This window comes from Phyllopteryx taeniolatus, chromosome 11 (genome assembly GCF_024500385.1).
Source record: "Phyllopteryx taeniolatus isolate TA_2022b chromosome 11, UOR_Ptae_1.2, whole genome shotgun sequence".
Taxonomy (NCBI): domain Eukaryota; kingdom Metazoa; phylum Chordata; class Actinopteri; order Syngnathiformes; family Syngnathidae; genus Phyllopteryx; species Phyllopteryx taeniolatus.
Genome location: NC_084512.1, coordinates 1,381,030 through 1,401,384, shown reverse-complemented (window position 1 = coordinate 1,401,384; position 20,355 = coordinate 1,381,030). Strand labels below are relative to the sequence as shown.

Sequence of the window (20,355 nt, the reverse complement as noted above, 5' to 3'; positions counted from 1 at the left end):
TATTTGTAATAAATCTTTTGAATTCAAATAGAAGCATGTCGGCATATAAAAGAGGATATCAAAAACTTTGAGTCCTGTTTGATTACTCAATTATTTTATTTTACACGGGAGAGGACACGGTCACAGCTACATGTTCGGAGGATTCGTCCACCGTCCCCGGTGTCTCTAGTGTCACTGAAAAAAAGTCATTTGAATTTACTTAATTTGAACATGTACATCCGTTGCACATGATTAAAATGTCTTAAAATGTCATTTGAACAGATTTTAACCATGTGCAACCGATTTTAACCATGTGCAACCGATGTACATGCACAAATTAAATTCAAAGGATTGTTTTTTTCAGTGCTGGCATTACTGGTGTCACAGACGCGGAGGATTAATCCCCCGTTCCTGGCATCTCCTCCGGCATCCCCAGCGTCTCCGATGCAATTGTTCATGTGTCTCTGATGTGCAGATTTATAAGTTTCCCAGCCTCACTTCTATGTGTCGCCAAAGCACCAACAGCTGCAGAAACGTGCGTGCACCAGCCATGAAGTTGGCGTGAGGCACCGCACATTTCCACACTCATTTCACTCTTTATACAACCCCAATTGCAATAAAGTTGGGACGTTGTGTTAAACATAAATAAAACCGAATACATGCATCCATCCATCCATTTTCTGAGCCGCTTATCCTCACTAGGGTCGCGGGCGTGCTGGAGCCTATCCCAGCTGTCATCGGGCAGGAGGCGGGGTACACCCTGAATTGGTTGCCAGCCAATCACAGGGCACATACAAACAGACAACCATTCGCACTCACAGTCACACCTACGGGCAGTTAAGAGTCTCCAATTTATGCATGTTTTTGGGATGTGGGAGGAAACCGGAGTGCCCGGAGAAAACCCACGCAGGCACGGGGAGAACATGCAAACTCCACACAGTCGGGGCCGGGGATTGAACCCGGGTCCTCAGAACTGTGAGGCTGACGCTCTAAAAACCGAATACAATGATTTGCAAATCATGTTCAACCTATATTTAATTGAATACACCACAATGACAAGTTATTTAATGTTCAAACTGATAAACTTTATTGTTTTTAGCAAATAATCATTAACTTAGAATTTTATGGCTGCAACACGTTCCCAAAAAGCTGGAACAGGGTCAGGTTTACCTGTGTGACATCACCTTTTCTTTTAACAACATTCAATAAACGTTTGGGAACTGAGGACACTAATCGTTGAAGCTTTGTAGGTGGCATTCTTTCCCATTCTTGCATGATGTAAAGCTTCAGCTGTTCAACAGTCCGGGGTCTCCGTTGTCGTATTTTACGCTTCCTAATGCGCCACACATTTTCAATGATGATACACATGATGACGTGTATGCCAGGTTGGACACTAAAGAAGGAGAAAAGGATCTATACAGTTTGGCCAGACAGAGGGATAGAGATGGGAAGGATTTCCAGCAGGTTAAGGTAATTAAGGATATATATGGAAATGTGTTGACTGGTGCCAGTAGTGTGCTGGATAGATGGAAAGAATACTTTGAGGAGTTGATGAATGAGGAAAATGAGAGAGAAGGAAGAGTAGAAGAGGCAAGTGTGGTGGACCAGGAAGTGGCAATGATTAGTAAGGGGGAAGTTAAAGATGCATTAAATAGGATGAAGAATGGAAAGGCAGTTGGTCCTGATGACATTCCTGTGGAAGTATGGAAGCATCTAGGAGAGGTGGCTGGGATGTTTTTGACCAGCTTGTTCAATAGAATTGTAGCGCGTGAGAAGATGCCTGAGGAATGGAGGAAAAGTGTGCCCATTTTCAAGAACAAGGATGATGTGCAGAGCTGTGGGAACTATCAAGGAATAAAGTTGATGAGCCACACAATGAAGTTATGGGAAAGAGTAGTAGAGGCGAGACTCGGGGCAGAAGTGAGTATTTGCGAGCAACAGTATGGTCTCATGCCTAGAAAGAGTACCACAAATGCATTATTTGCCTTGAAAAGTACAGAGAAGGTCAGAAGGAACTACATTGTGTCTTTGTAGATCTAGAGAAAGCCTAGGACAGAGTACCCAGAGAGGAACTGTGGTACTGCATGCGGAAGTCTGGAGTGGCTGAGAATTATGTTAGAATAAAACAGGACACGTATGAGAGCAGCAGAACAGTGGTGAGGTGTGCTGTAGGTGTGACAGACGAATTTAAGATGGAGGTGGGACTGCATCAGGGATCAGCCCTGAGCCCCTTCCTGTTTGCAGTGGATAGGCTGACAGATGAGGTTAGACTGGAATTCCCGTGGACCATGATGTTTGCAGATGACATCGTGATCTGCAGTGAAAGCAGGGAGCAGGTGGAGGAACAGTAAGAAAGATGGAGGCATGCACTGGAAAGCAGAGGAATGAAGATTAGCCGACGTAAGACAGAGTATATGTGCATGAATGAGAGGGGTGGTGGGGGAAGAGTGAGGCTACTGTCACGATCGGCAATGCCGTAAGGGCAGATCCCAAAAAATAGACTCCAGGTCAGAGGTCCGAACAATTTTAATTAAATGGCAGAGCATGTGATGGTGAGACATACGAAACTAAAGGAACTCACAACCAGAGAGAATCAAAAACAGATAACGCAGGGAGACACGACAAACGGTCCGTGTGGTATAATCGTATTGAGCCTAAATTTGGACAGCGGTCAGAACGGCGGCAAACACGGGGCAAAAACGAGTGAATATTCCGACGCCCACACACTGTCACGGTGCCCCCTAAAAAGGCTGATGATTACAATGCATGACAGGTGCGTCACCGATGTCCACGCCCACCCAGACACTGCAACACAAAGAAAACAACTTGAAACACAGGGACATGACAGCTACAGGGAGAAGAGATAGGGTGAAGGACTTTAACCGTCCAGAGCAATGGTGAGTGTGGTCAGGAAGTGAAGAAGCGGGTCCAAACAGGTTGGAACGGGTGAAGGAAGGTGTCAGGTGTGTTATGTGACAGAAGAGTCTCTGCTAGGCTGAAGGGCAAAGTTTATCAAACAGTGGTGAGGCCAGCCATGATGTACGGATTAGAGACAGTGGCACTGAAGAGACAACAGGAAGCAGAGCTGGATGTGGCGGAAATGAAGATGTTGAGGTTCGCTCTCGGAGTGACCAGGTTGGATAAAATTAGAAATGAGCTCATCAGAGGGACAGCTGAGGTTCGATGTTTTGGAGACAAAGTTAGAGAGAGCAGACTTGGATGGTTTGGACATGTCCAGAGGAGAAATAGTGAGTATATTGGTAGAAGGATGATGAGGATGGAGCTGCCAGGCTAGAGGAAGACCAAAGAGAAGGTCCTCAAGCACAATGATGTTTTGGGGCTTTTGCTGGGCAGCAGACTTTGAACTCCCTTCAAAGATTTTCTATGGTGTTGAGCTCTCCAGATTGGGTAGGCCACTCCAGGACCTTCAAATGCTTCTTACGAAGCCACTCCTTCGTTGCCCGGGCAGTGTTTGAGATAATTGTCGTGGGAACGTGTTGTAGCCATTTGGGAACGTGTTGCAGCCATAAAATTCTAAGTTAATGATTATTTGCTAAAAATAATAAAGTTTATCAGTTTGAACATTAAGCTTGATGGATGTCGTGAGGGAAGACATGAGGGCAGTTGGTGTTCGAGAGGAGGATGCAGGAGATAGGTTTACATGGAAAAGGATGGCGACCCCGAAAGGGACAAGCCCAAAGGAAAAGAATAAGAATATACATACACACAGCGGCTGAAATAAGTATTTAACACGGCACCATTTTTCTCATTAAATATATTTCCAAAGGTGCTATTGACCTGAAAACTTCACCAAATGTTGGGAATAACACAAGTAATCCATACATATACAGAAAGTAGAACAAATAAGTTCAGAAATTAAATTGTGAAATGACACAGGGGGAAAAAAGCATTGCACACGCCAACTGGTGTTTATTTAATACTTTGTACAAAAGCCTTCGTTTTGCAATGACACCTTCAAGACGCCTCATGTATGAGAAACTAGTCGGATGCATTGCTCTGGTGTGATTTTGGCCCTCATACAACTTGAACAATGGCGAAGAGGATATCAATACTTTCTTTCTCCCCAATAAACCTAATTTGCCAGAGGAGTCTAACTCTTGTAATGGGTCCGACTAGATTTGTGATGAAACGGTCATCGCGAACAAAGCCAAGAAATACTGTTTTCGGGATGAGTGACTGCATTTGGGGAATAAGAAATTTGCTCATAATACTGGCACTGACAGCCTAAACATTAACAGTAGCCTACATTTTTTTGTATTTAAGATGTATTATAGAGTTTCCCAATGTGGCGTTAATAAAGATAATCACATTTTATCCAATCTAACTTGTGTATAATGTTTGTGTTGCGTCAATAAAATGTAAATTTAAAACACTGTAGTTTCTGCATTTATCGTGAAAGTTGAAAATGAAGAAATGTGATTATTTATGTGATTATAAAAGTCGATTACCAGACTGCGCCCCTAAATCTTCTGCTTGCACCCTGTTAGGATAGGCCTTCTCCAGGCACATATCTTAGATAGATTCAGGCCCAAGTCTTTGTTGTTTACTGCCGTAAGCTTTCCACTGCTGCAGACTTGCACCCCGAACCTTGCTCAAATTAGAAAAAAAAATGAAGACCGTTGAGTCACAGAGAAAAAGTGCGGAGACATTGTTAGGCTGTGCAGGTCATGACTCATGGGTCACATTAATGGGAAAGTTTTTGAAAGGTGTGGAGACTTTCTATATCCACTGTACATAGTGTGTAACGCAATATGCAGAAGCCAAACCAGGTGCACTACTTCTCTGTCTCTTTCATTGTGAGCTTCTGTATGAATGCATCTCGCCCAGGGTGTGGTCACACTGTTCAGATGTCAGGTGATTCATGCGTCCCTCCTTCCTGGCACACTGCAAAAAGGACTTCACAACCTGTATCGCTGTACACTGAGTGGAACCCACGGATTTTTTCATAGGTTCCGGAAATATTTGCACACATCGGTTTTAGTTTTATTTGAAATAGTGAGACATACTAGTACCCCAAGTGCTAATCTCATCATCTTGTAAAGCTGCAGCTGATTGTTGTTTGAATTTAGCTACTCTTGAATTTATGGAGCGTCTGAAGTTAATTTTGCAGTATTTCCAATCCAACTCTGAATCAATCTCCAATGGGATTTGTATCCTCCTCGCCTTGGTTAGTGTCAAACTTTACACCAGCTTTGACTTCAACTGTCCGTGCCTTCCTCAGTACAACAAACTGTACTCTTTGGGAGTGATGGTCGTTCCACCCATTATCCTTTTCTTCCTGGGTGTCCTGGTCAATCGACATACAGGTGTCATGATGGATGAGTGGATTCGACCTGTTGGAAAACGGTCTAAAAATCCAGCTGTGGTGAAGTAAGTTCAGCTTCTTTTTATTCATTATGCATCCATCCATCCATTTTCTGGACCACCTCTCCTCACTAGGGTCGCCGGCTAATTCTGGGCGAGAGGTGGGGTACACACTGAACTGGGCGCCAGTCAATCGGAAGGCTTTTTTATTCATTAGTAACTGAAATACAGTATGCTATATGCTTCTCAGAGATGTTAAGGGACATTGCAACCAAAGTGACTGCCCCATTGTAACACTTACCAGGAAAGTGAAACCTAATGACCCTTGAAAGAGGGACCATCTTATATTTTCCTCCATTTTAAGTGCCTGCAGTCAAAATAGAGAGGAGACCCAATACTTGCTCTTTGCTCTTGTCTGTATGTATTTCACGACTGACACAAATGATAGAAGGAAATAAATACAGTATTCATCTCTTTCTGCAGATATTTATTCTCAGCCATGGTCCAGCGGGCCCTCCTTGCACCAATGGTATGGATCCTAGTCACCTTGCTGGATGGAAAAATATTCATCTGTGCCTTCAGTCTGAGTGTCGATCCTGTACTGTTCTCAGGTAATGCTCTGTGCAGAGCCCTGCCTACTATATATACAGTAGGGATGCACCGAAGTTTCGGTCACCAAAAATCTTCAGAAAATGCCCTTTTTGGCCATTTTCAGCCGAAAGAGTTTTACGATTACGACTGTAGAATAATTATCACGTTATGCAATTGAACAGTATGCAGACTTATCTGTTATATATGATCCATCCATCCATTTTCTGAGCCGCTTCTCCTCACTAGGGTCGCGGGCGTGCTGGAGCCTATCCCAGCTGTCATCGGGCAGGAGGCGGGGTACATCCTGAACTGGTTGCCAGCCAATCGTAGGGCACATAGGAACAAACAACCATTCACACTCACAGTCATGCCTACGGGCAATTTAGAGTCTCCAATTCATGCATGTTTTTGGGATGTGGGAGGAAACCGGAGTACCCGGAGAAAACCCACGCAGGCACGGGGAGAACATGCAAACTCCACACAGGCGGGGACGGGGATTGAACCCCGCACCTCAGAACTGTGAGGCTGACGCTCTAACCAGTCGCCCACCGTGCCGCCCTGTTATATATGATACATATTAATTGTGTTGTCATCCCTCAGGTTTGCCCAACAACACTGGACTGGATGTGATCAACATCATGGCTAAAGTGCCCTGCAAGGAGGATGTCATCTTCAGGAATAGCTCTTTCCACAAAGCAGTATCTCGTTATGTTCGCTGCTATTCACAAGTAATCAACAGCATATCCATACACCCACATCATTCCTTTTCAGCCCAAAAACTATTTGGGTGTGAAGGCTGAGAAATGTTGTCTCAGAGCCAAAATGTCAAAGAAATTAATTGAGGGCAGCAGGATAATTACTATATCTGGATTGTCGTAAAAGTTTGAATGTTCTCTTGCATTTAGGTTAATTGTTTGTTCTATTTATTCATATTTCTCCCTCACACGGAATTGTCAACCCATTAACGGAAAATGAAGTAAAATCTAATTTCTTTACTAAAAATTCCATTCCCGTTTAGGCAGTTGGCTGGTCCATCCTCCTTTTCCTGATTATGCTGGGAGCACTGGGACGACTCATCAAGCCGTGTTTTGATGACCATGCCACCTTCCTGCAAACACGCTACTGGAGCAACTACCTTGATATGGAGCAGAAGCTTTTTGATGAAACATGTGTCCTCCACGCGCGAGACTTTGCCCGGACATGTGTGGTGCAGTTCTTTGAAGACATGAGGGAGGATGTTGAAATGTGTCCCCCACATCCTCAATCCATTGAACACTTCGAGGAGGAGTGGGAAGAGGAAGCGCGGGAGAGACTTCATGGGATAACAAAGCAAGAGCAAGTGGACAACCTACTCAATAAATGGTATTTCGGTAAACCTGAACTGGATGTTACCAAAGCTGCCTACCGGCCCAGGATGTGTGTGACCTGCAAAAATGAAAAGGGAAATCTTTTATTAGTCTGAACTTTTGGGTAAATGCCGGATGCATCAATAACTACTATTGGATCATGCTGTAGAAATGGAACAATATTACCTGAAAACACAACTGTTAATTGATAATATTGTCTTATAGTAAAGGTCGTCTTGAATGTTTTAGACTAATAAATAGCTGCGTGTGCTGTTGCACATTGCTTTAAGAAGGTCATCCCAGAAGCCCAATCTTAGCCAGCTTTATTCATTCCAAAACCAGATTTGAGGATCATTGTGCTGTTGGAACACCCAATAATGTCCAAGTTTCAGCCCTCTACTTGTTAATTTGAGGTATTTAAAAAAAATAATTTTTAGTTAGTCCTGCAGCTTGATCTTTCAATCCACTTTGTGCAGTGCTCCAGTGGCACTGGCAGCAAAACAACCCCAGAGCAAGATGATACCACCACCGTGCTTGACTCATCCAAACATATTGTTTTTGTCATTGCAGCCATACAGCTTAATCTTTGTCTCATCTGACCATAAAGCTATTGTCCAGAAGGTATTTGGCTCTCAGTCCAGGCCGATGCAAAACTTGTTTTACTGGTGCTCCAGCAATTTCCACTTAATTCCTTGGTGGTTCCTGGATTGTTCCTGAACATCCTAACCATTTCTGAGGTTGACCGTTTGGATGTTCCCAGACCCCAGGAAAGCGGTGACAAATAACTTGTTTTAAATTATATTTGATATTATAATTCTACTACTACTGCTGACTACTACTACTGTCCACTTGCTGCTATAATAAAGTAATGTACCCATTGTAGTACAAATAGAGAATAATTCAACACAATTCAATTCTATTCAATTCAATTCTATTCTATTCTATGAGGAACAAGTCATCGGACACCAAATGCTTTGAATAGGTGAAGGTGCAGTCTTACTATTTTGCATAGGTGAGAGACCCACCCACAGGTTCTCATAGAAACATGCAAAAATACATTTGAAACTTAATTCAAAGGTTCTGGTTTATTGTTCTGACAGTAATCCTGGATTTGGTCAGATGTACATAATTGGAATATTTTGAATCAATTTTCTCGAACCAATCATCATCTTACAGAGTTCATGATTTTGCCCATCTCATGATCCAAAGCAGAGCCTACAGCATACAATAATGTGTCCAATGTGGTCAAGGCAGTGCTGAGCCATAGTCGTCATGTAAGGTTGTTACTTTTGGCGAGAGGCTACTCCTTGGACTGGTCGCCAGGCAATTTGTAGGGCACATAGAGACAAACAAATATTCACACTTACATTCACACCTATGGACAATTTTGATTCTTCTATTGACCTAACGTCCATGTTTTTGGAATGGGGGAGAAAGCTTGGAGCAAACAAATGCAAGAACAGGGAGTATTACTATTTTATTTGTAAAAAAAAAAAAATGTGGCTCTGTATATCCAAAAAAGCCTTCGGCCATCAGTAAACACAAACATTTCCTTCTCAATGTATTTTATATAAGTGGATTCACTAGACGGCAAGAAGTATTTTCCAAAGCAAGTCTATATCAACGACATGACCATTCTACAACACTCCCACGTCCGATCCCATCCATCCATGCATCCATTTTCCACCGCTTATCCGAGGTCGGGTCGCGGGGGTAGTAGCTTTAGCAGGGACACCCAGACTTCCCTCTCCCCAGCCACTTCATCCAGCTCTTCTGGGGGGATCCCGAGGCGTTCCCAGGCCAGCCGAAGGATGTAGTCTCTCCAGCGTGTCCTGGGTCATCCCCGGGGTCTCCTCCCAGTGGGACGTGCCCGGAACACCTCACCAGGGAGGCGTCCGGGAGGCATCCGAATCAGATGCCCCAGCCACGTCATCTGGCTCCTCTCGATGTGGAGGAGCAGCGGCTCTACTCTGAGATCCTCCCGGATGACCGAGCTTCTCACCCTATCTCTAAGGGAGAGACCGGACACCCTGCGGAGGAAACTCATTTCGGCCGCTTGTATCCGGGATCTTGTTCTTTTGGTCAAGACCCACAGCTCCTGACCATAGGTGAGGGTATGAACTTAGATCGAACGGTAAATCGAGAGCTCCGCCTTTCGGCTTAACTCCTTCTTTACCACAATGGATCAATACAAAGTCCGCATCACTGCAAACGCTGCACCGATCCGCCTGTCGAACTCCCGTTCCATTCTTCCCTCACTCGTGAACAAGACCCCAAGATACTTGAACTCCTTCACTTGGGGCAGGATCTCATCCCGACCTGGAGAGGGCACGCCACCCTTTTCCGACTGAGGACCACGGTCTCAGATTTGGAGGTGCTGATTCTCATCCCAGCTGCTTCACACTCAGCTGTGAACTGCTCCAGTGAGAGTTGGAGGTCATGGCTTGATGAAGCCAACAGAACCACATCATCTGCAAAAAGCAGAGATGCAATACTGAGGCCACCAAACCGGACCCCCTCTACGCCTCGGCTGCGCCTATGAATTCTGTCCATAAAAGTTATGATAAGAATCGGTGACAAAGGGCAGCCTTGGCGGAGTCCAACCCTCACCGGAAACGAGTCCGACTTACTGCCGGATATGCGGACCAAACTCTGGCTCCGGTCATACAGGGACCGAACAGCCCGTATCAGCGGGTTCGGTACCCCATAATCCCGAAGCACCCCCCACAGGACCCCCCGAGGGACACGGTAGAACGCCTTCTCCGAGTCCACAAAACACATGTAGACTGGTTGGGCGAACTCCCATGCACCCTCGAGGACCCTGCCGAGGGTGTAGAGCTGGTCCACTGTTCCACCGTCCACTGTGCCAGGACGAAAACCACATTGCTCCTCCTGAATCTGGAATTCGACTTCCCGACGGACCCTCCTCTCCAGCACCCCTGAATAGACCTTACCAAGGAGGCTGAGGAGTGTGATCCCCCTGTAGTTGGAACACACCTTCGGCCCCCCCTTCTTTAAAAGGGGGACCACCACCCCAGTCTGCCAATCTAGAGGCACTGTCCCCGATATCCACGCGATGTTGCAGAGGTGTGTCAACCAGGACAGCGCCACAACATCCAGAGCCTTTAGGAACTCCGGGCGAATCTCATGCATCCCCGGGGCCCTTCCACCGAGCAGCTTTTTAACCACCTCGGTGACCTCAACCCCAGAGATGGGAGAAACCGCCTCAGAGAACTGACTCTGCTCCCTCATGGGAAGGCGTGTTGGTGGAATTGAGGAGGTCTTCGAAGTATTCTCCCCACCGGCTCACAACGTCCCGAGTCGAGTTCAGCTGCGTGGAACATGGTCCACTCGGACTCCATGTACCCCGCCTCCCCCGTTCTGTCAGAGGTGGCAGTTGAAACTCCTTCTGACAGGGGATTGTGCCAGACGTTCCCAGCAGACCTTCACAATACGTTTGGGCCTGCCACGTCGGACCGGCATCTTCCCCCACCATCGGAGCCAACTCACCACCAGGTGGTGATCAGTTGACAGCTCCACCCCTCTCTTCACCTGAGTGTCCAAGACATACGGCCGCAAGTCCGATGACACGACCACAAAGTTGATCATCAAACTGCGACCTAGGGTGTCCTGGTGCCAAGGGCACGTGTGGACACCCTTATGCTTGAACATGGTGTTCGTTATGGACAATCCGTGATGAGCACAAAAGTCCAATAACAGAACACCGCTTGGGTTCTGATCGGGGGGCCGTACCTCCCAATCACGCCCTTCCAGGTCTCACTGTCATTGCCCACGTGAGCGTTGAAGTCCCCCAGCAAAACGATGGAGTCCCCAGCGGGAGCGCTCTCCAGCACCCCCTCCAAGGACTCCAAAAAGGGTGGGTACTCTGAACTGCTGTTTGGTGCAGGATGTGAGACGCATCTTCAAACAACAAAAGATTAACAAAGCGGCAGGCCCGGACCATGTGCTGAAGGAACGACTTAAAAATGATTTATCATTTACAATTAATATAATTATTTTGCAGAGGGTTGCAGATACATTTAAACATGAAAAACACTGTTAATCTGGGACAGACAAGGATGTGAGACGCATCTTCAAACAACAAAAGATTAACAAAGCGGCAGGCCCAGACCATGTGTCCCCATCCTGCCTCAAAGTCTGCGCGGACCAGCTCACTCGAGTCTTCACTCAGATCTTCAATAGATCTCTGGAACTGTGTGAAGTTCCATCCTGTTTCAAACGCTCCGCCATCATTCCAGTCCCCAAGAAACCTGCAATCTCGGGTCTGAATGACTATAGGCCTGTCGCTTTGACATCTGTGGTCATGAAGTCCTTTGAACGTCTCGTGCTGGACCACCTCAAGAGTGTCACAGGTCCCCTGCTGGACCCCCTGCAGTTTGCCTACCAAGCGAACAGGTCTGCGGATGATGCAGTCAACATGGGACTGCACTTCATCCTAGAACACCTCGACAGTGCAGGGACCTACGCGAGGATCCTGTTCGTGGACTTCAGCTCAGCGTTCAACACCATCATCCCTGAACTCCTTTCATCCAAGCTTCTCCAGCTCAGCGTCTCACCTGCCATCTGCCAGTGGATTTACAGCTTTCTGACGGGCAGGACACAGCAGCTCAGGCCGGGGGAGGCCACCTAATCCACACTCAGCATCAGCACTGGGGTGCCCCAAGGTTGTGTGCTCTCTCCGATGCTCTTCTCTCTCTACACGAACGACTGCACCTCAGCGCACCCGACTGTCAAACTCCTGAAGTTTGCAGATGACACTACTGTCATCGGCCTCATCAAGGACCGTGACGAGTCTGCATATCGACAGGAAGCGGAGCGGCTGGAGCTGTGGTGCGGCCGACACAACCTGGAGCTGAACACGCTCAAGACTGTAGAGATGATCGTGGACTTCAGGAGGCATCCTTCGCCACAGCTGCCCCTCACGTTGTCCAGCTGCCTTGTGTCAATCGTCGAGACCTTCAAGTTCCTGGGAATTACAATCTCTCAGGACCTGAAGTGGGCGACCAACATCAACTCCGTCCTCAAAAAGGCCCAGCAGAGGATGTACTTCCTGCGGCTTCTGAGAAAGCACGGCCTGCCACCGGAGCTGCTGAGACAGTTCTACACAGCGGTCATCGAATCAGTCCTGTGTTCTTCCATCACAGTCTGGTTTGGTGCTGCTACAAAAAAGGACAAACTCCGACTGCAACGGACAATCAAAACTGCTGAAAGGATTGTCGGTACCCCCCTACCCACCATTGAGGACTTGCACGCTGCCAGAACTAAGACAAGGGCGTGCAAAATCCTCTCGGACCCTCCGCACCCCGGTCACCAGCTCTTCCAGCTCCTTCCCTCAGGTAGGCGCTACCGATCAATGCAAACTAGAACTAGTAGACATTCCAACAGCTTCTTCCGTCTTGCGATCAACTTCTTAAACACCTAACCTACAATTCCATTACAACATGCTGGCAATTCTTTGACTTGAGTTCGTTGTCACATTTCTGTGGGGCCAATTATGTATTACTCGTGCACTCACTGTAGTTGTCTCGCCATGCTGCACTATTTGCATATACTGGCCACTAATGCCATCTGCTCCATTTGCACACTGATTGAGGAGTATCTGTAACATTTGCACAACCAACATTGTCCCAGATTATCGCACTACTCGTCACTTTAAACCGCATACACTCCTTGAAGTCCCAGCGCCCTTTGCACAATGGTCATTGCACCGGACTATTGCAATATTAGTTGCAATAGTCGTACTAGAACGGCTCCAACTACCAAATTCCTTGTGAGTTTTGGACATACTTGGCAAATAAAGATGATTCTGATTCTGATAGGCACAAACAACAGTCAGGACCCGTCCCCCCACCCGAAGGCGGAGGGAGGCTACCCTCTCGTCCACCGGGATGAACCCCAACGTACAGGGGTCGAGCCGTGGAGCAATAAGTATACCCACACCTGCTCGGCGCCTCACACCGCGGGCAACTCCAGAGTGGAAGAGAGTCCAATCCCTCTCGAGAGGACTGGTTCCAGAGCCCAAGCTGTGTGTGGAGGCCAGTCCGACTATATCTAGTCGGAACTTCTCGAACTCACGCACCAGCTCGGGCTCCTTCCCTGCCAGGGAGGTGACATTCCACATCCCCAGAGCCAGTAGCCGGGGATCGGATCTCCATGGTCCCCGCCTTCGGCCACCGCCCAGCTCGCACTGCACCCTACCCCTATGGCCCTTCCTACAGGTGGTGAGCCCATGGAAAGGGGGACCCACGTTACCCTTTCGGGCTGTACCCGGCCGGGCCCCATGGGTGCAGGCCCGGCCACCAGGCGCTCGCCTTCGAGCCCGAACTCCAGGCCTGGCTCCAGAGGGGGGCCCCGGTGACCCGCGTCCGGGCAAGGGAAACCTGAGTCCATTTTTTGTCGTCATCATAAGGGGTCTTTGAGCCGTGCTTTGTCTGGTCCCTCACCTAGGACCTGTTTGCCATGGGTGACCCTGCCAGGGGCATAAAGCCCCAGACAACTTAGCTCCTAGGATCATTGAGACACACAAACCCCTCCACCACGATAAGGTGACGGCTCAAGGAGGGGACGTCCGATCCCCAGTGTTTTTTTTTTCTTCTTTATTTTTATATTTTTTTTAGATCACGTTTGAGCATGTGAGATGTCTGTGTTGGAGGACTGGTTTCTCGATCGGTGGTCAAACAAGAATCCTTACAGTGTGATGTTCTGTGTTGAGATTGTCGGAGTACACCACACACAATATAACCAAAACTGTTAAAAGCCTGCTTTTTTAGTTTTCATTTTCATGTTTGGGCTCTGTTATAGATAATCTTTTAAGATTTGAAAAATCCTCATGTGTTGCTCTCTGTACACTTGCGTATGCTAACCGCCCCCCCCCCCCCCCCCCCCCCCCCCCCCCCCCCCCGCTGAAAACACATGCAGGCATGTAAGGTGAGATGTCAGAGTGAATGTGGCGGCAAAGACTGCGAGGGTGGGGACAGTGCCTTGACAGTTATGAAACGGCACCTCGACAATAGAAGAAAGAAACAGTGTAGAATGTATGAACCAATCAACTAGTTGTTATTGGTTCATATGTCTCCGGCTACAAAGTGAAACATTATTTTTCTACAAAATAGTATTATGAGCAAGCTTTTCCAGTTCTTAACTTGGCTGTGTTTGCACATGTTTTCACTTGTAGACCTAGTTTTTTTTTTTTTTTTTTTTTCTATAGGGGAGGAAACCAGAGGGCAGGTCCTTGCTGTGAGTCATCACTGGTGCCCACAAAGCTCGCACAAACTCAAAGTTGAGCACGAGAAGGAAAACTTCTTTTCAGTTGTAAAAGTAAGCTGCATGTTGCCGGTTTTTTCTTGAGACACAATTTTCACAGAAGGCAGAACTAAATGGATTATAAAAGATGAGTCACATGTTTTGCCTGAGGACACTGGAAGACTGTAAGTTAGCTTGACTGACTTGGAATGTTGTCTTTTCTAAAAGACAACATTTACAACATCTTTGCATGTTATGTACCACAGTTGTTTTCACACTTCAAAATGCTGGATTAGATGATGTGATTTTACAAGAAAATTTAATAATGCATTACTCTTTCAATGTTTCATCTTTCTTTATTTCTTTTTCTCTTTTTAGCTTGACATTACTCCAACCCAGCTTCAGTGATTTTACCCCAACATTCCAAACATGGCTGCGTATGCCCTTGTCAGGGAGAACTTAAAGTTTGGGTCCCTCTTCTTCAAAAGTAAAGATGTGATGATCTTTAATGGTATGATTGCTCTGGGCACTGTGGCAAGCCAGACAGCGTACAATGTTTTCGCCTTTGATTGTCCATGTTCCCCTGGGAGGAATTACTACTATGGCATTGCTGCCATTGGTGCTCCAGCTTTGGCCTTGTTCATTGTTGGAGTAATGTTGAACAAGAGAACTTGGGACCTAGTATCAGAGTGTCGCCTTAGGAGGTTCCGGAAACTGTCAGCCGCAGCAGCATTTGCAGTATTGGGAAGTATTGTTGGTCGTGCCGTGGTGGCACCTCTGACATGGACTGTTATATCCCTGCTGCAGGGTCTGGCTTACACATGTGCCTTAAGTGAGTTTACTGATCCCAGCACCGTGAAGGGCTTCCCCCCTGGTTATAATTCAGAGGACATAGCAAAGTTCCCTTGCAAGGAAAGTCTTCCAACAGAGCTGCAAGGATTTTGGGCAGAAATTGACCGGCGTCTGAAATATGAGTCACAGGTACAGGAAAAAAAATTTTTTTTTACCAGTAATATCTAATATTTGGTTTATAAAAAGCCTCCTTTGAAGTGAGAACAAACTGAATGTTTACCAGCCACTATTTACAAGACCGGAGGATCTAGATTTAGATACCGTACTCAGTCTAAAAATCCCAAAATACCACACGAAACAAGTTTTTGATTTAATGTTTTGCTGTTTTCAGTTGATAGGCTGGCTCGTGGTTGCTGGGACCTCTTTGATGGTGTTTATGGTTATGTGCACGAAACATTGCTCCTCGCCCCTTGGCTACCAGCAGGAAGAATACTGGTCCAAGTATCGCTCCAATGAAAAGACGCTCTTTCATCGTACAGCCGCTGTCCATGCCCAACTCATGGCTGCAAAGTATGTTAAGAGCTTCTTTGGTTTTGTGGCTTTGGAGCAGGATGAGAAGGAACATGTAGTGGAACACCAAGCTGCAGCCAGTCCCATCTACAGCACAGAGTGGAACAGAGTGTCTGGTGTCTACCTTTACAGAGAGAAGAATGGACTACCTCTATACAGCAGACTCAATAAATGGGCCACATACAGCCAGGAGAACAATGTCGAGGCTTTAGATAAAGAAATGGATGAACTTAGCAGTTTTGTTACTTAGCACTGCAAACAGATGTTTCATATCAGAATCTTGATACCCTTGTTGACTTGTTTGTCAGACTTTGTAAAAACGTTTACTAACCCTGCTATTGGCGACACGGTGGACGACTGCCTTACAGTTCTCAGGACCGGGGTCCAAATCCCGGCCCTGCCTCTGTGGAGTTTGCATGTTCTCCCTGTGCCTGCGTGGGTTTTCTCCCGGTACTCCGGTTTCCTCCCACATCTCCAAAACATGTGTGGTAGGTTGAGTGAAGAGTCTTCTTCGGATTTTGTGGCAATATGAATGCTCTGTGTAATCCTGCTAACTGTATCCTACTCAATGTTTTACTTGTCAAAGTAACTGCAGTGAAAATGAACAATCAATAACAAAACTGATGGTGGCATTTTCTAAATGTGGCCTTTTATAGACCATATTAGAACCAGCCTTCTGTTTAAACAAGGAAAGAAGCTCACTCCCAGAGACATCTCGAAAGCTGGCATATAACTTTCACATGGGGGGGGGGTCAGCCAGAGGCCCAACTATTTGCATTCAAACATTAAAAAGTCTGTCTTAAATATTATACATTTTCTGAGCCGCTCCTCCTCACGCGGGTGTGCTGGAGCCTATCCCGGCTATCGTCGGGCAGGAGGCAGGGTACACCCTGAACCGGTTGCCAGCCAATCGCAGGTCACATACAAACAAACAACCATTCGCACTCACATTCACCCCTACGGGCCAAATTTAGAGTCTTCAATTAATGCATGTTTTTGGGATGTGGGAGGAAACCGGAGTGCCCGGAGAAAACCCACACAGGTGGGGCCGGGGATTGAACCCCGGTCCTCAGAACTGTGAGGCAGACGCTCTAACCAGTCGTCCACTGCGCCGCGTCTTATTCAATGGTATACCAAGCAGTTTGCGCAGTTGGTGGTTCACAAACACCGATGAAAAATACACTGATGTGGAATGTGGACCTTATAATTTCTTTAGAATATATTGACATTGAAATAATCATTTGAATAATGAAAGCAAACAGATAATTAAAAAAACAAATCTTGCAATGCAAAAATGGGGAAAAAAAATTAATTGATCACGGTGGTTAGGTTCCGGAGCATCCCCGCAACAGGTGAAATCCGCAAAGTTTGCGACCACATCTTTTTGTTAATTATTATTTATACATATTTTAAAGCTGTATGAACTTCCCCAGGCTCTTTATCTTAATCTTTCCCAAGCTCCTATTAAACATCTTTCAAATGCTTATACATACAGTTATGCACAGAAGAACTGTACACTTGTACTTTTTATTCCTTGTAATGTGTTTTAATTATTGATTGTATTTAATTTGTTTGTTTTTGTTTTTGTACAGTTTTAATGTTTTAGGCAAGGAAGTGTTTTACGTACCACAACAAATAAATAAATAAAATACTGCACACACTCAAAATTCCAGGATATGGTGAAATATTGATGACGATGACTTCTGGGTCGTTACTCATTTGCCGTTAATGCACACAGCCGAACAAATTTATAATCCTACGCACACACTATTTGTTACCAAGTTTATCACGAGCTTCGCTCCTCCGGCCACAGTGACGTTACAACCCCATGCGCAAATCATGTGAACCGCACTGCTCTAATAACAATTATACACATATTAAGGTATGCACATTTAATAGACTAACCCTCTCTATGTCATTAATTTCTCACACATCAGACTGATTTGCACGATTTAAGGACACATGCATGGATTGGGGATCTTCTCTTCTTGACTCCGTGCTTGCGGTCCCGGCATCTGTGGGCGTGGGACTTTCTTTATTCCTTCCCAACCCCTGAGGGTGGTGGGCGGATTACCAGGCTGGTGCATTGGTGGTGGATTCGCCAACGTTCCGCGGGTCCTGGGGTCCCTTTGGCCGCCCGTTCCGGCTGCTGGTGGAGGGCCTGCTTCCTCCTCGCCTCCTCCCTTTCTCATTTGTGTGTGTGTGTGTGAGTTCCATTTACAAAGTCGGAAAAAAAAGATGGTGACCTCCGCGAAAGGTATCTCCTGCTTGCCTTGTCTGCATACGAACAACTTCTGGACAAATATGCAGTCCTTCTGTAACCTCCAAAGACGGTGGATGAAGAGAAAACACACAGACTCAGAAGGTGGCCTATTTTTGGGTTTCAGTGTATTTCATTGTTTACATAAAGTAAAGTAAAAGGGCGTGTTTCCATCAAACAACAGAATTAGTGTTTGTCTTTGTCTCTGTGTGTTTGTGTTGCTCTCTTTCTTGGGTTAGGTGTAAAATTTCATTGTGTCCTCTTCTTTACTGAAATATGTTCTGTCTCTTGGCTATGCTACAGTATACACAGTGAACTGACGACTGCAACACATTGGGAGATCATGCTGAGTGCTGACCACGGCGAACAAAAGCAGTTCCATACGGTCTCTATCTCTGCTTCCCTATAATCCAATACACGGTCCCCTCCAAAAGCATTGGAACGGCAAGGTCAATTCCTTTGTTTTTGCTGGATACTGAAGACATTTGGGTTTTAAAGATTAATATGAGAAAAAAGTTCAGAATTCCAGCTTTTTTGCTTCATGGTATTTACATCTTGATGTGTTAAACAACGAACAGAGCACCTTTAGTTTGAACCCACCCACTTTTCACGTGAGCTCAAGTACTGGAACACGTAAACTGATGGGTGTTTCTCGTTGCTCAGGTGTTGCCTTTTAGATTGGTAGCTTAAATATTAGAGAGTGATTGTTTTTGGCTTTGTGAAAACTGCCAAAAGTATGGAGAAAGAAAGGATCTGCTTAAGATCCAAAACACAAGCTCGTCTATGAAGCATGGTGGAGGTAACGTCATGGCTTAGGCTTGCCTGGCTGCTTCTGGAACGGGCTCACTAGTCTTTATTGATGATTTAACTCATGATGGTAGCTTCAGAAAAAAATCTGAAGTCTACCAAACCATTTTGTCTGGCAATTTACAGAAAAATGCATCCAAACTAATCTGGAGAAGATTCATCGTCCAACAAGTCAATGACCCAAAACACGCTGCCGGGAAAAACAAAGGGGAAAGTGTCACCAGACCATAACCCAATAGAACATGCATTTTACCTCCTGAAGAGGAGACTGAAGGGAGAAACCCCCAGAAACAAACGAGAACCGAAAGAGGCTGCAGTCAAGGCCTGGAAAAGCATTTCAAATGAAGAATGCAACAGTCTGGTGGTCTGAGTTGTTTAACACATCTAGATGTAAATACCATGAAATAAAAGCACACACACATTCTTATATACGCTAATAGAATAATATACGATTATATCATTAGCAGCAGTATCTTGGATTAAAAAAAAAAAAAGATTGACTACTACAAACAAAACAATACCTATATATGTATACATTTATTTATTGTCCCATATCATAGCAATGCACTGCTGTCATTATTTTTTTCCCCTGCCAATAAATGTTTTACTCAGTTGTTTATTTTTCTTATTATTTACTGCATTGACTCCAAGTAGATGTATAATAGAGTTTATCAAATATTAAAAAAAAAAAAAACAATTGACATTTCTACGTGAGCTAAGAGCTAACATACTTTTAGCTATTCAAGCCTGTTTTAAATCTTTATTTTTAAATGCAGTACCATATTTTGTTTTACTTTTCGTGTATTGTTTTAACTTGTAAAGTAGACATTTTCTAAAGTACAATTTTGTTTCCTTTCACTTTTTAAGTACAATGCAATGGCATTTAATCTTTACTGCATTGTTTCAAATAAAATAAAAATTTGGAAGTACAAATTCGATTTAACTTTAATGTGGAATACCTTTTTAGTTAAATAATTAACTAAAAGTTGAATAAAAGCTAGCTTTCGATAATAACTTTATTTACTTTTCATGAACACTATGGCAGCACCTATCGAATATTTCAGAACTAGATATTCTACCAATTATACTGTACTATAATCGAGTAATCGGATACAAATTTAAATTAATTGATTGTTTCAGCGCTAAATTGAACACTTCAAACCTAACATGTTAGTTCATTTGAATGTTGGCCATGATTGTGTTACGCGGAGAGTTAATAGTGTTTAAAAAAATTTTTTTTTTTTAGGTTGTTACTTGGTGTCATAAAGCTAACCACTGGCATAAAGCATCAGGCGACTTCCTAAATGTTTCTTTCTATTTCCCATGAGAAGCGGGACCCAAGCATGACTCATGACGCACACGTGACATTTTGGTGAGACGTTTAGGGATAATGCATGATTCGTGTATCTGTCTGATAAAGTA

At 45.2% G+C, this 20,355-nt stretch overlaps 2 protein-coding genes across 2 annotated transcripts; both read left to right on the top strand.

The window, feature by feature from the left end:
* Positions 1-4,897: 4,897 nt before the first annotated feature.
* calhm3 (calcium homeostasis modulator 3) lies at positions 4,898-8,111 on the top strand. The gene is made up of 4 exons (XM_061790131.1): positions 4,898-5,370; positions 5,788-5,915; positions 6,496-6,623; positions 6,914-8,111. The coding sequence occupies exons 1-4, from the start codon at positions 5,084-5,086 to the stop codon at positions 7,355-7,357; spliced, it is 987 nt and encodes a 328-aa protein (XP_061646115.1). The 5' UTR covers positions 4,898-5,083; the 3' UTR covers positions 7,358-8,111.
* A 6,394-nt stretch (positions 8,112-14,505) lies between these two features.
* On the top strand, positions 14,506-19,552 carry LOC133486121 (calcium homeostasis modulator protein 2-like). The gene is made up of 3 exons (XM_061790827.1): positions 14,506-14,689; positions 14,883-15,485; positions 15,688-19,552. Exons 2-3 carry the CDS (start codon positions 14,934-14,936, stop codon positions 16,114-16,116), a joined length of 981 nt encoding a protein of 326 aa, XP_061646811.1. The 5' UTR covers positions 14,506-14,689; positions 14,883-14,933; the 3' UTR covers positions 16,117-19,552.
* Positions 19,553-20,355: the final 803 nt, after the last annotated feature.

Excerpts from the sequence above, each read along its gene's own strand:
- calhm3 (XM_061790131.1), top strand. The coding sequence starts at position 5,084 with ATGGAGCGTCTGAAGTTAATTTTGCAGTATTTCCAATCCAACTCTGAA. Across the intron at positions 5,371-5,787 it reads AAAAATCCAGCTGTGGTGAA|ATATTTATTCTCAGCCATGG; the intron begins GTAAGTTCAGCT and ends CTCTTTCTGCAG. Across the intron at positions 5,916-6,495 it reads CGATCCTGTACTGTTCTCAG|GTTTGCCCAACAACACTGGA; the intron begins GTAATGCTCTGT and ends GTCATCCCTCAG.
- LOC133486121 (XM_061790827.1), top strand. The coding sequence starts at position 14,934 with ATGGCTGCGTATGCCCTTGTCAGGGAGAACTTAAAGTTTGGGTCCCTC. Across the intron at positions 15,486-15,687 it reads GTCTGAAATATGAGTCACAG|TTGATAGGCTGGCTCGTGGT; the intron begins GTACAGGAAAAA and ends TGCTGTTTTCAG.